The 14,380-nt window shown below is 51.7% G+C and overlaps 4 protein-coding genes across 4 annotated transcripts; 1 reads left to right on the forward strand and 3 right to left on the reverse strand.

Moving 5' to 3' along the window:
• Positions 1 to 1,397: 1,397 nt before the first annotated feature.
• Positions 1,398 to 3,992, reverse strand: COCSUDRAFT_83482 (hypothetical protein; the record flags this gene model as incomplete). The annotated part of the gene is made up of 5 exons (XM_005646578.1): positions 1,398 to 1,687; positions 2,091 to 2,294; positions 2,659 to 2,824; positions 3,397 to 3,696; positions 3,960 to 3,992. 5 exons carry the CDS (start codon positions 3,990 to 3,992, stop codon positions 1,398 to 1,400), a joined length of 993 nt encoding a protein of 330 aa, XP_005646635.1.
• Positions 3,993 to 5,010: 1,018 nt separating this feature from the next.
• Positions 5,011 to 7,155, reverse strand: COCSUDRAFT_53864 (hypothetical protein; the record flags this gene model as incomplete). The annotated part of the gene is made up of 4 exons (XM_005646301.1): positions 5,011 to 5,583; positions 5,964 to 6,103; positions 6,493 to 6,639; positions 7,118 to 7,155. Coding segments are annotated over 4 exons (650 nt in total), but the record flags the coding sequence as incomplete, so codon positions are not given.
• Positions 7,156 to 10,066: 2,911 nt separating this feature from the next.
• Positions 10,067 to 11,274, forward strand: COCSUDRAFT_42856 (hypothetical protein; the record flags this gene model as incomplete). The annotated part of the gene is made up of 3 exons (XM_005646302.1): positions 10,067 to 10,792; positions 11,006 to 11,075; positions 11,228 to 11,274. 3 exons carry the CDS (start codon positions 10,067 to 10,069, stop codon positions 11,272 to 11,274), a joined length of 843 nt encoding a protein of 280 aa, XP_005646359.1.
• A 445-nt stretch (positions 11,275 to 11,719) lies between these two features.
• COCSUDRAFT_56266 (hypothetical protein) lies at positions 11,720 to 14,056 on the reverse strand (the record flags this gene model as incomplete). Its single annotated transcript, XM_005646303.1, has 5 exons — positions 11,720 to 11,857; positions 12,315 to 12,563; positions 13,012 to 13,212; positions 13,592 to 13,773; positions 13,936 to 14,056. 5 exons carry the CDS (start codon positions 14,054 to 14,056, stop codon positions 11,720 to 11,722), a joined length of 891 nt encoding a protein of 296 aa, XP_005646360.1.
• Positions 14,057 to 14,380: the final 324 nt, after the last annotated feature.

Raw genomic sequence — 14,380 nt, forward strand, 5'->3', positions numbered from 1 at the left:
ATACCGTCTCCCGCCAGCCGGGGCTGTTTATTGTGGCCCTCATTCATCCACTGCTTTCTCATGTCAGCATAGAAATGCAGGTTTAGATGTGCTGCTTGTCGGTGTATGTAAAGTGTAGGATGCCCACGAACGTGCATGTGTCTGTGTCATGCATTGCTGCATCACAGGCTGGGCAGGCGGTCCAGGATCCAAGAGCGGCGGTAGTGTCCTTGAGAAGATGGGTGCTACGTAGCATGTGTATCCATGGCTGCAAGGAAAACAATGTGCATGCCGCATGGCTCCCCATGCGTGAGAGGAATCTTGCAGGTGTGCCAATTCGGATGGTGTGTGAGTGTATCTCTGAGGTGTGCTATCAGCATAACGACGAGGTCATCTGCACAAGCGGGCAAGCAGAAGGCATGCATCTGTAAGTTTCGGGATCGATCTTAGATTTGCTGTACATAGACAGGCAAAAAGCACTTGCAGTCATGTTAAATGCTAAGTGCCGCCAAAAGCGTTATGTGAAGTACAAAACAGAGGCATCGCGCTGGTGCGGGGAGTGCCCCCCAAGCCGCGCGGTGTTCTCTTTTTTCGTTTTTCGACATTTTCCCCCCTTTTTGATGTATTCATGTTGTTTGATTTGTTCCCTTCCCATTCTCTCTGACCTCAGAACCTAAGCACACCCAGAATCTTTTATTTGTAAAGGACAACTTTTACGCGGGCTGAGAGCATGGCCAGCAGAGCTCTGACGTCAACACCAATTTGCAAGGACTCCTCGCCGTGAGAAGAGAACACAGACATAGGTGTAGATCAACAATCATTACATGTTTACATTTGTGCTTTCTTCTCCAGCAGGCCTCCACCTGACCCCATCAGGAAGATACTTGTTGCAGAACACCGCCACAAGTATGCTCTCGGCGCAAAGGCTTAATTGAGAGCACCAGCTGTCTATGTACCGTTGTAAGAACAGAATCACAGTCGCCTGGTCAATGTCCTCGTCTGAGACATGCAAACTTGATCCAGTACCGACCACATGTCCATGCAGTTCCTGCTCTCATTCTGAAACCGAGAGCATCAATCTGCGGGGCAACCTTGGCAAGATATGCCCTACCAGACAAGACCACTTCGGAGCTCACTTAGTGAAGGCATCTCCAGACTCCTGCTAGTCTTCACAACATAGCAACATCAGTCGCAATCACAGCTGGCCATTTAAAAGAGCATGCATGCGCCATTGTTGTCATTTCAGGGAGATTTTCTCTGGGATTGGGCTCATGCTTCCAGCTGAGATGGGCAGATCTTTTTGCACATTGATTGCCATTTTTTTTGCAATACACAAATTCCTGAGACAACCAGAGACATTAAAAGGTGCTGTCTGGGCACTGCTTAGGGGGCAGCCCAGGAATGACGTGAATGCACCGTCAAACTCTGGCATGAGATGACATGTTGCCGACATGGATCGGCTGCCGCTCAAACATGCGCAGATCACTGCGGCCCTCATTCAGCCACTCCCATCTCATGTCAGCATAGAACTGCACAAGCCACGCCCAGCGGCCAAAACTGGCCATTGAGCTGTAGATGTGCTGCTTGACGGTGCATGTGAAGTGAATGATGCCCACAAATGCATCCACGGCCGTCTCGTGCATCGCTGCGTCGTAGGCCGGGCAGAAGGGCATCACGTTCCATCCGCTGGGCAGCCGGTATGCAGAATCTGTGCAGAACATGCACACAAACACATCAGCCGCTGCATGGCAATCTTGAATACCGTAGTCTGCTGCCTGCCTTTGATGACAGGCTCTTGACCTCGGCCCTCCCCGGTTTCAAGGGACTCTTGTAGCTTTTAAAGCTCCTTTGAAAGAGTGTGATGGGGCCCACTTGGCGACTGTCACAGATGCACTAATGCACCGCAGTACTGTCTCATTTTGTGGCCCTTGATTGGCAACTCTTTGGCTCAAGCACATGGCAACTGCTCTGCCTACATCTCTGCACTCCTAATCTCCTAAAGAGGCACTCCCACCAGGCTCTCGATCAAGAAAGGTGACATCCATGCCTCGAGGCCCACATGCGACACAAAGGGTAAATCAGAGTTCTAGGGTGAAGGCTGGGTGGATCACCGGGGTAGTGGCGTTGCACAATGCGCAGCACATCCTGGTCACCGTAAGGGAACACCTCTGACGGGTTGACTTTGAGGTGGGCTTCCAGGGCAGCTGCCATGAAGCTGCCGCCCCAGCCGGCCGCGCGCATTCGTGTCAGGTCCATCAGCGCCACGCAGGAGCACAGCCCGAACGGGTGGTGCAGATTGGGAATGGTCGGATCACCTGCAGAAAAAGTACGTCTTGCTATCAGCCTTACTTGAGGTTGCAAGCAAAGGCTGGAATCAAGCCCAGGCAGTGCAGTGCTGGAACAGGTACTTCACAAAGATCACAAGATTTACTCTCTCTCTCTCCCTCCCTCCCCAGAACACCACATGCATTTTGGGGGTTCCATCCCGGCATTAGCTGTGAAGACTTGATGAAGGCCCAGAGTCACGTCTAAACCGCTCAAACGCAAGGGTGCCTTGGAGGGCGTCTGCTTAAAAAGAGGAGTCAAGCCTCCCTTGCATGTGACTCCTGCAGATGGGTAGGAGGACAGCTCATGCATGCAGCAGGCTAAAACAGCCCTGGCAAATGCAAATGCGCGCACCGGGGAAGCCGATGATCTGGCTGGCGTTGAAGCAGTCAAAGTGGGGCCACAGCTGGCAGACATCGCCGTTGACGACTGTGTCTGTGTCCAGCCACAACACGCGCTCTTCGTGCGGCAGAAACTCCGTGAAGAACATCCGCGCAAGGCCGCAGTATCCCATGTAGCCCTGTGCAGTCGCGCAAAAATTCGGCTCCACATCTGAGAGGTGATAATGGGGTAAGAGTCTATACTAGGGTCCAACGCCGACAGAGGCATTGTCAGGATGGGTGCTACATGGCTGCAGGGGAAGCCCATAGAGATCGCATGGTGTGTGGATATGTCAATCAACAAGGTCATCATGCAAAAGCATGAAACTGAAATTTCCAAATGTGCTGTATATAAGGACGTAAAGCCCACTGCAGCCATGTTTAATGCTAAGTGCCGCCAAACGCGTTATGTGAAAAAAGATCACTGGCTAGCACGGGGTTCTAACCCCAAACCAGCTGGTGTTCTTTTTTTTGTTTTTTGTCTGTTTTTTGTTTCTTCCCATTCACTGACACTTCAGAAGTTGGAGCTGTCAAGCGCTGCTTGAAGGTGATGGATCTGTATAGATTTGCACTTGACACAATGCACATATTTACGTTTGACAGATATGGCCCAAAACAGTGTGGGCTGCAGAAGCGCCAATAGAGTCTCTGCTATGCAGCGCCTTTTTCGCCCTCACAATGTCCCGTGTAATTCAGGGCAGAAGATCGGCACCTTCAGGGGCCCATGAATCGCCGCCAGCCGCTCAAGCACGGCGCCGTCATCGATGGTGACAAAGGAGTATGTGACCGGTTGCCACGGGCTGCGGAGGCGTTGCAGCCAGCTGCGGACAATCTCAGCATCCGCATCGGCCGCCACCAAGATGTACAGGTGCAGCGGGCAGCGTGCGTTTCGCAGCAGCGATTTTAGCGCGATCTCCTCCTTTATGTACGGCTTCGGGGCGGCGGCTGCGGCGGTTGCATTTCCCGGCTGCACGCTCAGCGCCTCTCCAAGCTTGCAGGCTGACATTGCCACCTGGCAGAGAACAAGATCACCATGAAGACATGATCCAGAACAGAGACGCAATTGTGCCCTCTGACTTCAGAATGATGGGCTTTGCTGAGGTCCGCGTACGAGTGACTTCAGCCGTGGCTTGTGGCTCAAATTTTCAAACTTTGGAAGATGTCAGAGAGTCTGCCCTTGTGCACCTCCTTATTGATGACGAGGCTACAACCCTGAACACATTTAGGACGCACATGCTCCCAATGCATTGAGGCAGACACACAGTCATAGCTCACCTGGATGCGTTGGTGGCAGTGCGCCTGCTGCATTTGATGAGGCACTTGCCCTGTCGCATTGTGCACTTCCAGATTTCCCTTCACTGTTCCAAGGCTGACAAGGCAGACCATCGTGACTGCTGCCAGGAGGGTATAAAATATCATAGCAGAGCTGCACCCCTCCTTGCACTGGAAGCTTGCACAATGCCTCCCAGGGCTGCTTGAAGCTTGAGTGCTACAAGAATCCTTGCTAGTGTCGTCTATAGCGAGTTTTGCTGTCCGATACCTTTCTGATAATAAACAGAGACAGACCGAGACCTTCGAAGGTGACCTCGCATCGCCCTGCATTGCAAGGAATGTGCTCAAGCAAGAGCAATTGATCCCAATTCTTGGAAGCGTTGCCTCGATCTTAATGCTCACGACAAAGGGACGCCTCTGGAATTCTCCGATCCCTACCTAAACGTGCACGCAATCAAAAAGCTTCTGCACTTGAAGCCCCCATTGTCATGTCGCCGTAAGGATATGAGAGCTATCACATGTGGAACATGTGGGCTGAAATATCCGTCGTCGTTCGTCAGTTTTTAGCATTCCTTATACTACAATTCCTGGCTCTTTTATGCTGCTTAGAACTCTGATTCATCGCCGTCAAAGTGTCGCACGAATATAGGTCCTTACTTTTATTCAGGTTTCTACAGTGTGAGTCCGAACAGCCTGTGCAGCTCCTGCACGCCCTTTTACGCATCAGACAAAGTGTTCTGTGCCTGTAAATAATACAATGAGCCTGACACCAGTAGAATGCGCACTTCACTGATCATGCCTGGTGGTGCCGTTCATGAGCACTTAAATGCAAGAGACATCATTGTTGAATTGCAAGTGAGCTCGAGAAGCCAAGAATAATGAACGATCACTCGAATAATTAAGAGGTCGGGGGTTCAATTTGCCCCTTTCAGACCTTTTGATTTGTTTCCCGTTTTGAAATGGCATCAACTTCAAGCCCCAGTCAATGATTGGCCCAGCATGGTTCTGTTCTTCAATGGTAAAATCTGCATTCAACAAGGATTGTAGCTTCAATGATGTCATGACTACTCTTGCCTTACATGTACATTTCTATTCATAGCCATACGTATCAGTGCAAGCCAACCGCTGCAGCCAAACTGTGACGATACCTGTTATAAAGTGTTGTGATCAGAGAAACTTCTAGAAAAATCTTGCCCAAGCCCCACTGTAACAGATCCAGCAAATTTTCAACATCAACGTGACAAAACACTCAAGATCAGTCATCCAAACAAACTGAACAACGCCACAAAATTGCCAACTCTCTCAGCTAACGGTAACATTGCTACTGCGCTCTTTGGGCCAGTCATAGTACTTATGGAACAGCTGGCAAAGTTTGCACACCCATTCCATCCCGTCTCTTCTACGCCCGTACAACAAATTATCACCTAATACATGACTAAAATGCGGCAGGATTGGGTCGTCATAGCCCAGCTGCCAGCTGAAGTAGGAGTTGTAGGCCCTGTCATCAGAGTCCAGGTGCCTGAGAAGGCGCGCCAGCTGGCGAGGGGAATATTCCAGGGCATTGACAAAGCTTCCCGGGGGCGCGTATGCGCCGGCATTCGGCGCACCCAGATACACCGGCACCCGCCTGCATGCCAGCTCAGATGAATCAGTCACTCCTTTCAGCTGTGCTGCCCCTTTGTAACCGACTTTTGCATCTTTAGTGTCGGTGCAGATATGACCTGCTCAACAGTCTTGGACTGCAAACGACTGTAACAGTCTGATTTACCCAGTCGTGCTATGCAAGCCTCCCAGAAGCAGCAACTGGGTGTTGCAGGAGCTACACCCTTTCGCTTATCTTGCCATGCAAGCACAATCTCAAAAGGCATGCTAGATGCTGCTTGGAGCAGCTAGATCAAGGCTAGCAGTGTTCGCTTTTGGTAGCACGGTCAGAGTCCATGAGAGCAAGTCATTGGGGCTTTGCAAGTTCTGCTCATTATAGCACAGTCAGAGGGCATCAGCGCGCACCCGGTGGCAAAGAGCTGGTAGAACTTTTCTGTGACATAGTCCACCTGCACAATGTTCTCCAGCCCAAGCACAAACTTGTACTGCTTAAGCAGCTGCACCTTTCGCCGCTGTGCCTCCAGCCCGTGATAGTGCGTGCCGGCCTGCAGGAGTGCATCTTCTCAGATCTCGGCCTTGATGAGTTATAAAATTGTTGTATGCTTGTTCAGTCCACAGGGCCACATCCATTGCAGCAAATTCTCAATGCCCTGCTGAGTCAGCATTATGGCCACATTTGCAAAACCTGACCATGCCACAAAAATTCTTAACAACCAGATGCCTCAATCCCGGACAGGTTGTTGTGAAGACAGGACTGCCCTTCAAATTTTCCATCTTTTGGCCCTCTCCACTATTAGCACGTCAGCCTCGTGGTATTTCCGGTCATTCCTGAAAGTATCTTTCCAGCCGAGATCTGCCATGGGATTTATTGAAGACAACAAAGGCATGTGTGGTATGGGTGAGAGCAACATGGTGGAAGCTGCGAGGCGGCTACCTTGTGCGGCGGCGGCAGCTGCGTGGCATTGGCGTCCGTCCCGTACTTGCATCCCCCATAGTGGTCGAAAGTGATCCCCAACGCTGTCAGCTCCTTCACGAATCGGTTTCGCGCGCTGTACTGCTCCGCTGTCTTGCTGTCCGGATTCTGCGCGCATGTACACGCAATTTTGACAACTTGTCGATGGTTTCAATTTGTATAGATCACTGCGAGGAACATTCTGCCCCTTTTGGACAGCTGCCCCTCCTCGGGCAGGCCATAGGATACTGTACACTCTCACATGCAGCATGAAATTTCACTGGATCTGCAATTATTATCTGAGATTATGGCATGCAAAAGCACCAGCCCTGCCTGAAGGGACACCAGCAGTAATTGGCGCACGATGGCGGCACTGCAACCATGCTGGAGGCAAGTGCAGTGCTGTATCATTGCACCAATCACAAGGAAGTGGAGGCTGGATGGCAGGGCAAGCGTGGTGTCACTTGTCAAAAAAATGGGCCGCCACATCATGGCATGCAAGGCTTCTGGAGGCACACTGCTCTGCAAGCATGCCCCTTTACATTAGATCACAGGCTGGTTCGAGCTGAGATTGTTTCATGAGTAGGCCAGAAGGAGGAGGCCTCACCGTGTCGCAGCCAGTGGTGATGAAAGTCGCCAGCATGGCCTGAGTCCTGTTTGTAAAGCTCTCCGGCAGTGGATTGGCCGCCTCAAACTCCTCCTGCCCCGTCCCATCCAAGATATCCTACAAGACACATGCAAAAATTTAAGACATTAGAGAACAGCCATTCCTCCCGTGTGTCTAGTTGAGCAACACTGCTCTGCTGTCAGTAGCCAGCCACTGGCAAGGCAGGCAGCAGTCGCTAGAGTAGCTCTACTGCAGCGCACAGCTACTGCAAGTGCCGCATCTGAACCGGCAGGTGCACAGTAACAGGAATGCCACACAGTGAAACGTACGCACATGTGTTGTGTGTGAGTCTTGACAAAGACGTGGGAAGGCTGTGAGTAAGGAAGCACGCACAGTGAGCGTGTCAGCATATGTGATGATCGCGTCCGAGTGCTTTGCCACGTGCACCAAAATCTCATAGCCGCTCAGTGCCCTGTCCATGTCATTTGCATTGAGCCTGCAGAACCACAAGAAATCTTCAGAAATGCTGATCTTCAAAAGAGCACAATCGCACTCCTCGTACGATCCACGAATTTGGAGCACCAGATTTGGCAAGAAGCTGCAAATATTGAGGGTGCCAGGGGCCTTTTGTGGGGTATTTTGCTGCATTTGCTAGACGATCAATGGCTTTACAGCAGTCTGAGGAGATTCAACATACGGGGAACAAAACCTGCAAACATTGTAAGCATTGAGCGTGCAAGACCATCCTGCTTTTCCTACCAGGTGCTGTGATGCTTACCACGTCAAGATGGCACCTTACGGTCCTAGAGATTACAAAGAGCATGTAAGAGTGTGTTTAGGGAGAGGGAATTACCCGAAGATAGGCTCCATGGAGAAGATGGCAGTGAGCTGATCTGGGCGCTGCCTCTTTGATTCTGCCTGTGCGGGGTCATAAAAGGGGTGGTACATAACTATATCAGCATCCCTGTGCTTGGTGCTGTCCACCAGCCACCGGCAGGGCACCTCACACTGCTCCTTAGTCATGTCCTGCGCCCACAGTAGGAGATCGTCAACAGTTTGAGTCACAGCTTGGCATTCATCTCTCTGCTCAGAAGCTTCTGCGTAAGCACAAGCAATCAAGGATCTCTGTGACCAACTCAGGAGAGTCAACGATTCAATCTCACAAGATGCTGCAATCTATAATACTCATGTGTAAATAACCCCTGCTCACATCCTTTAACACAACGGCGCTGAGTAGTTCACCTTCTGCGACCCATACAATTGGGGCCAGAACATGCCATCCCCGCCAATGACAACTGGGTTGTCCTCCGTCCTGTTTATCCTCTCATACCCCTGTGTCACACACAGCAAAAAATGCAAGAGTCTCACAAAACAGAATGCTATCATCAATTGAATGCATGGCTTGCTCGGGAGTGCTGTAGTGACGTAAAGCACCGGCTAGAGTCTTTGGACTTTGGGTCAGTTTCTTTAGCGCATGTGCAATAAATGCTCCAAGCTCAGGCCAGGCGCAAGGCTGCTGTCGTGAGTTGGAAGAGCAAAGCCTCACCCGCAGGCTGTACCATTTGGCCCGCTGTTCCCTCTCCGAGTCCTTGTGTGCTTTGTTGATGCGCAGGGCCATCTCTGCTCTGGCAGCTCGCTGCATGTGCTGCGTCCAAAAGCTGGACACCCTCTGGTGCTTCCCATGCGCCATCTGCCCAGTCCCAACATCCTGCCAGGCACTTTTTTTTTAGTAAAAGCCTTTAAGATCTACCTAACCACATCACAGAGGTGGCTTTGGTTGTGATGGGCCAGTCGTGCTTGCGAATACTAGCCAGCAGAAGGGATCCCTGTGAAGAATCTTATGGCGGCCCACCTGGGCCAAAGTGGCATCGATCTGCCCATATTTGGCGTCTTCCACAGCCAGCCGCTTCTCAATCAGGATAGAGCTGCTCTGTATGGCTCTGAGGTACTTCAGCTCCTGCCGTGCTGTGCTCCTTGCTGCTTCCAGCTGCAAGGAGAGCACCAGCAGATGTACCACCTGCACAGTTGAGAATCGATCTCTGTTGACATGCAGAGCATAAGATGATGACAAATACCAGTGCGGCACCTTCTTTCAGGTAGTACGGCACAGACCTGACCTCAACAGCAAGAAGGTGGGTCTTTCATGCAATGCACTTATAAATAGAATCTCTCAAGAATTTGGTCAACGGAAGATCCCGAAGGAAGCTGCAGTGTGCCATACCAAAAGAAAACTTCTGCATCGTGTTGTAGTGCACATGCTTCGCCTTCCTGGAGATCGAACCCTGAGGCCTCCAAATATTGAGGCAGTGCCAATGAAGGCAGCAGGTATTGTGGCGAGCGATTCAACCAGTCTACATGTCGTACCAGAAGGATGTATGATGCCTTTCATGACGTTTTTGACATCTGACAGGATCAGTGGAGAGCAAAGGCTCTCCTTCTGCTTCTAGCAAGAATATATAAAACAAGATGGCTCACTTTAACGCGCTGTCTTCGGCAAAAAACCCCATGCACGTTTTATTCAAAATGCTTCAGTGCTCGGTTCTTCACCTGCTCATTTATTTACTGGCATTGCTGATCGCGATCTGTTCGAGCAAGACGACGCGGTTCTTTTTGTATTGCAGGGGGTAGTCTTTAATTACCCCTGTGTACTGGGCACCAAGGGTAGAAGAGCAATTGGAACCCCGTTCGAAGATCCTCGCAACAGCTGGGCTTGAGGCTGAAGGAAAGGGTCGATCTGATCCAAGCAACATCGACAACCAAAAAGCGTTCAGATGTTCAGCGAAGATTAATGACAACTACTTTGCAATCCTTGGGGAGTGTGCTTGCAAGGCTCAAGCCCGCAATCCTTCAATATCTATCTGAGCAACCTGCATTGAGTGATCGTCACTCTTCTAAGAAGTCATTGCAGCCTGGAGTATTAGAATTTGATTGGTTCCAGGTCAAAGCGTCATGATCTGGCTGTTGCCCTTGGTTCATCTTGTTCTGGCCTCCGGGGCATCAGGCCTGAATGTCGAGCTCAGTAGCCACCAGGATCAATCCCACAGCAGAAGGGCGCACACGGAAATCATCTACTTGGAAGCACGCGATGAAGCAGAAAAGGAGCGGAAGGCGCTGCCAGCAACGGTCCTGACCAGCGCCGTGTCGGACCTCGGGGACCTTCGTCGAATCTGGGACTTCTACACGCCCGACTACAACTGCCCGTTCCTGAAGGAGCGCGTGGGCCGCCTGGGGGACGGCGGCAAGTGGGTCTGCGGCCTGCGCTACCTGTTGCAGACCCGCCCCTGCCTCGTCTATAGCCTCGGCAGTGCAGGAGACGCCTCCTTCGAGGAGCAGCTTCTGAGCCGAACCCCCTGCGATGTGCACACCTTCGACCCCAACCTGAGCGCGGAGACGCAGGCTCAGATGCAGGCCAGTCTCCCCGACCTCAACTACCACGCAGTTGGCCTCGGCCGCAGCAGCGGGCCGTTCAAGTCTCTCAGCGACCGGGGCATGCACAGCTTTGAAGAGGTCATGGCAGCGCTCGGCCATGCATGGGTGGATGTGCTCAAAGTGGACATAGAAGGCCACGAGTGGGACCTGTTTCTGGACTTCTATGACAATCCGGATGCGCGCCTGCCGGTCACGCAGCTGCTTGTCGAGTTCCACTGGCCCGGCAGCGCCGACAAGGTTTGGAAGGTAGGCTGAGTCGAGCCTCAATACTGTGCATGAGACACTCTGCAAGATGTTATACTATGACAAGCCAAGCGGCTTTGCATGTACCCGCGCTGGTGGCAGTGAGCTTCACCCTTGTGACCATGTGCAGACCATGCCTGATCTGATATGAGGACTGCAGAATTCGAGCAATGCCGGTACAGCATACATCTTGAGCTGTTTGCGGATTGCATGCAGGTATTGGATGTGCTACTGGCGGACAAGTACCGGATCTTCTCAGTGGAGCCCAATTACTACTGTGATGATGGTGCGTGTGCGAAGAACCTGCTGGAATTTGCATTCATCCGGGTGTCGGACAATGGACATGTGTGCGCGCCGCACAGCCACCCCGGTAGCGCAGAGGAAGGTGCCGGCATGATACTGCCACATGGGTGCTGGCTGTTGGATTCTGCTGTGCAGCGCATGTGCAGTGTCTACTTTATACTGACATATCTTTAGCGCCGTGACAGAGTGTACTGCTGAGATGAACCTCAATGTCAAAGCGTCTGCACTTTGGAAATCAATGGTTGTACAGGAGAAAGGCTCATAACAATAGCTGTTGGGCGTAGCAATTTGACTGCAATTTCTACATCTTTAAGTTTCTTGCACAATGCAGTCAAGCAAAGAGTCAGAACTGCATGCAGTGCATCAGGCAACACCGGGAAGGCCATGCAGCGCCATCACATCATAGATTGTCAATCATACGCCACAGTCATCCTGGAACATTATCCAGTCTGGAAAAGGCTGTCCTGAAGGCCCTGCACCTTAATTCCCACTATGAGAGTGCACAGTGTAGAAGCTCGTTCCACCACTTATTAAGTCTTGAGCAACAGTGCGCTTTGTGTGCTGACCTTCAAGGCTGTGAGCTCATGACTTCATGCTACGTGCTTTTCCCAGATTCAACGCCGAAGATCAGGCTGGCATCCCTGGCTTGGTCTCGGTGCACTTGAGGCGGCCGATGACAAACCCCTTGTTGTGGCCGCGGTTAGGCCCGGCCGTGCGGATGTGCTTCAGGCTGGAAGTGAAGAAGCTGTCCACCTCCTCAACAACCTGCAGATACACTCAGGTCTTTAACAGCCCCTCCCGGCACACGCTGTGAGCAAATGCATGCAGGACACTCTTCTCAAGCACCATATCTGACACTGCAGGGATCTGTCCCCTATCTTGAGCTGCATGTACTTAATGCCTCATTCTACCACTGTGGCCCGGCTGGTGGGGGGCGGTATAAATACCGAGCACCGTGCCCACGGTTGATTGGGTCTTGCTTGGATCTGGCAAGTCCAACAAGGGTTAGGATTGTGGCAGCCTTTTACTGCAGCTTGTCTGCAGGACGCACCTTGCCTCATGGCAGGAAAAGCGTGTGATAATAACAATGATAATAATAACTCTCAAGTCTGCTTCCCAAGTCTGAGCACAGGATCATATGAGACATAGATGCACCTTGCTCCTCGCAAAAAAGAGTGGGACAATTCTCAAAATAATGATACACAAAAAGAAAGGTCCGCACCCCCTGGGCTTTGAGCTCGCTCCAGAGCTGGGTGGGTCCGGACTCCTCGTCGTCGAATACATCGTCCATGAGGATGTTGGAGCCGCAGGTCATCATGGGGTACATTTTGTGGAAATCCCCTCGCACGCCGCCGACCCCGTGGTTCCCATCAATGTGCACCAGATCGCATGTGGGGCCTTGATAGATGCCTGCCGCGGTGTGGTTGGCCACGAATTGGGGCAGCAGCACGGAGCTGTCCCCCCAGTGCACCTGCAAAAAATCTTGCCTCAAAAATTGAACACCTGCCTGCCTGAAATTCGAGGAAAAGTGACTGCAGCAGCATTATTACTGCTGTTGCTACGTTGCAATGTAGGCTCCAGCGCAAATATAAAGACTTAGGCCAACAGATCAAACAGTCCGCACAGCGGTGTGTGCATAGGCTGGGCTGGCAATCTCGCTCTTCCAGCAGGTTTCTACAGGGCCTCAACAGAGATCCAGGCGCGCCGATGAGTCTAGATGTCTCTGGGTTATTCCAGCAATATATGATCTGCCTATGAAGTCCTGCACTCACTCTGGCATAAGCTATGGCCTGTCCCAAAACCCAGAAGCATAAGCTCATCCCACAGGGAATCACCCTGGGCCGTGTGTCACAGATTTTAATTAGTGATTGATGCACCCCACCAATGTATTGACATGAAAAATTGGAGATGGGCTGCACCTCGAGGCGGCCCGGGAAGCGCTTGAGCAGGGACTCGGCGCAGCTCGGCCCGTAGTTGCCCAGCATGATGAGATCGAAGCTGATGACCTTGAGAAGCGGATTGGCCGCCAGCCACACCGCTGTGGAGTATCCTGCATTGAATCCCACCTCACACACTGTGCGCACTCCTGGGTGCGTTGCCGTCCTGGCGTAGAAATCCACCTGTGAAATCCGCATGCAGAGAAATTGCTATTGATTACTGTGGCTTATTTTCCACTTTCCAGAGGACTAGGATTCAGCTATCCGCGACTGCAGTTCTTCAATCTGCATGTTCTAGCACGGCAGGGTTCAGCCAATATTCTCGTTGCTCAAGGCTTTCTCTGCGACGCACATGTCCCACGACGGCCTTGTAGGATTGCTGACAGTGCTTCAAGTGATGCAGGCGCACAATCCAATGAGGGGTTTATGCGCAGCAAGTGCATGGGAAACCTTTCAAGCAATTGCAGAGTGGGCAGCAGCAATAGGTGCATTTGTGCCATCTGGACAGGCTGTAGAATGCTGATGCATTGGTAAGGGGAAGGAGGGAGATAATGTGAAGGACCTGCTCCGGGAAGCCAGCGATGCTGGACCATCTGGCCTGGTCGCCGCCTCCCCAGCCAGGCAGAGTGCCAAACTTCTTCACCACCTCGTCCAGCTCGTCAAAGGCGGGCTCCAGCTCGGGAAACGTGACCTCCTGGTCGTTTGGCAGGCTCTGACGCTTCTTGTGCACCTGGTGGATCTGGCCTGCAATGACACCAAGTGAGTTGCAGGCACCCTCTGCAGACGCTTTGTGTCTTGCAAAAAATATGGAACATGTAATTTATCACATTTATTGCTGTCTGACCGACGATTTTTGATCATGCTCTTATATCCACACGATGGTCCAGTGATTAGGAGATGTGTTACCTGCCATCTTGACGCCTCGCACCAGAGATGACCGCGCTGCAGCGGCGCCAAGGGTATGGCTGACGAAAAGAAGCAGAACTGCGAACACAACCCTATTATTTGGGCGCATTGCAGAGGCCATCACGATTGCGGCCCCAAAAGATCACCAAGTCCTGATTGGAAGAATCCGTCTAGAATGACAGAACCCTTGCTTTCAGGAAAATCGAAGGGTCTCTTTGCAGAAATCTTTTTTTGGCTGCATCAATAAAGCTTCTCAGACACGCAGAATGAAATGAACACGAGCGAGGTCTGCTGCATCGTCAGTTCATAGCACATCAACACCATCGACCCTCGTCATCACCCTTGAGGGTTTCTACAGGGAAATCGCCATAATTTGAATCGAAGCACCCGCCCAACTTCTGGAGCGGGAGAGAAACTTTGCCTCGATCTGTGCATTTTTACCTGT

Source organism: Coccomyxa subellipsoidea (genome assembly GCF_000258705.1).
Source record: "Coccomyxa subellipsoidea C-169, whole genome shotgun sequence".
NCBI classification, from domain to species: Eukaryota; Viridiplantae; Chlorophyta; class Trebouxiophyceae; family Coccomyxaceae; genus Coccomyxa; species Coccomyxa subellipsoidea.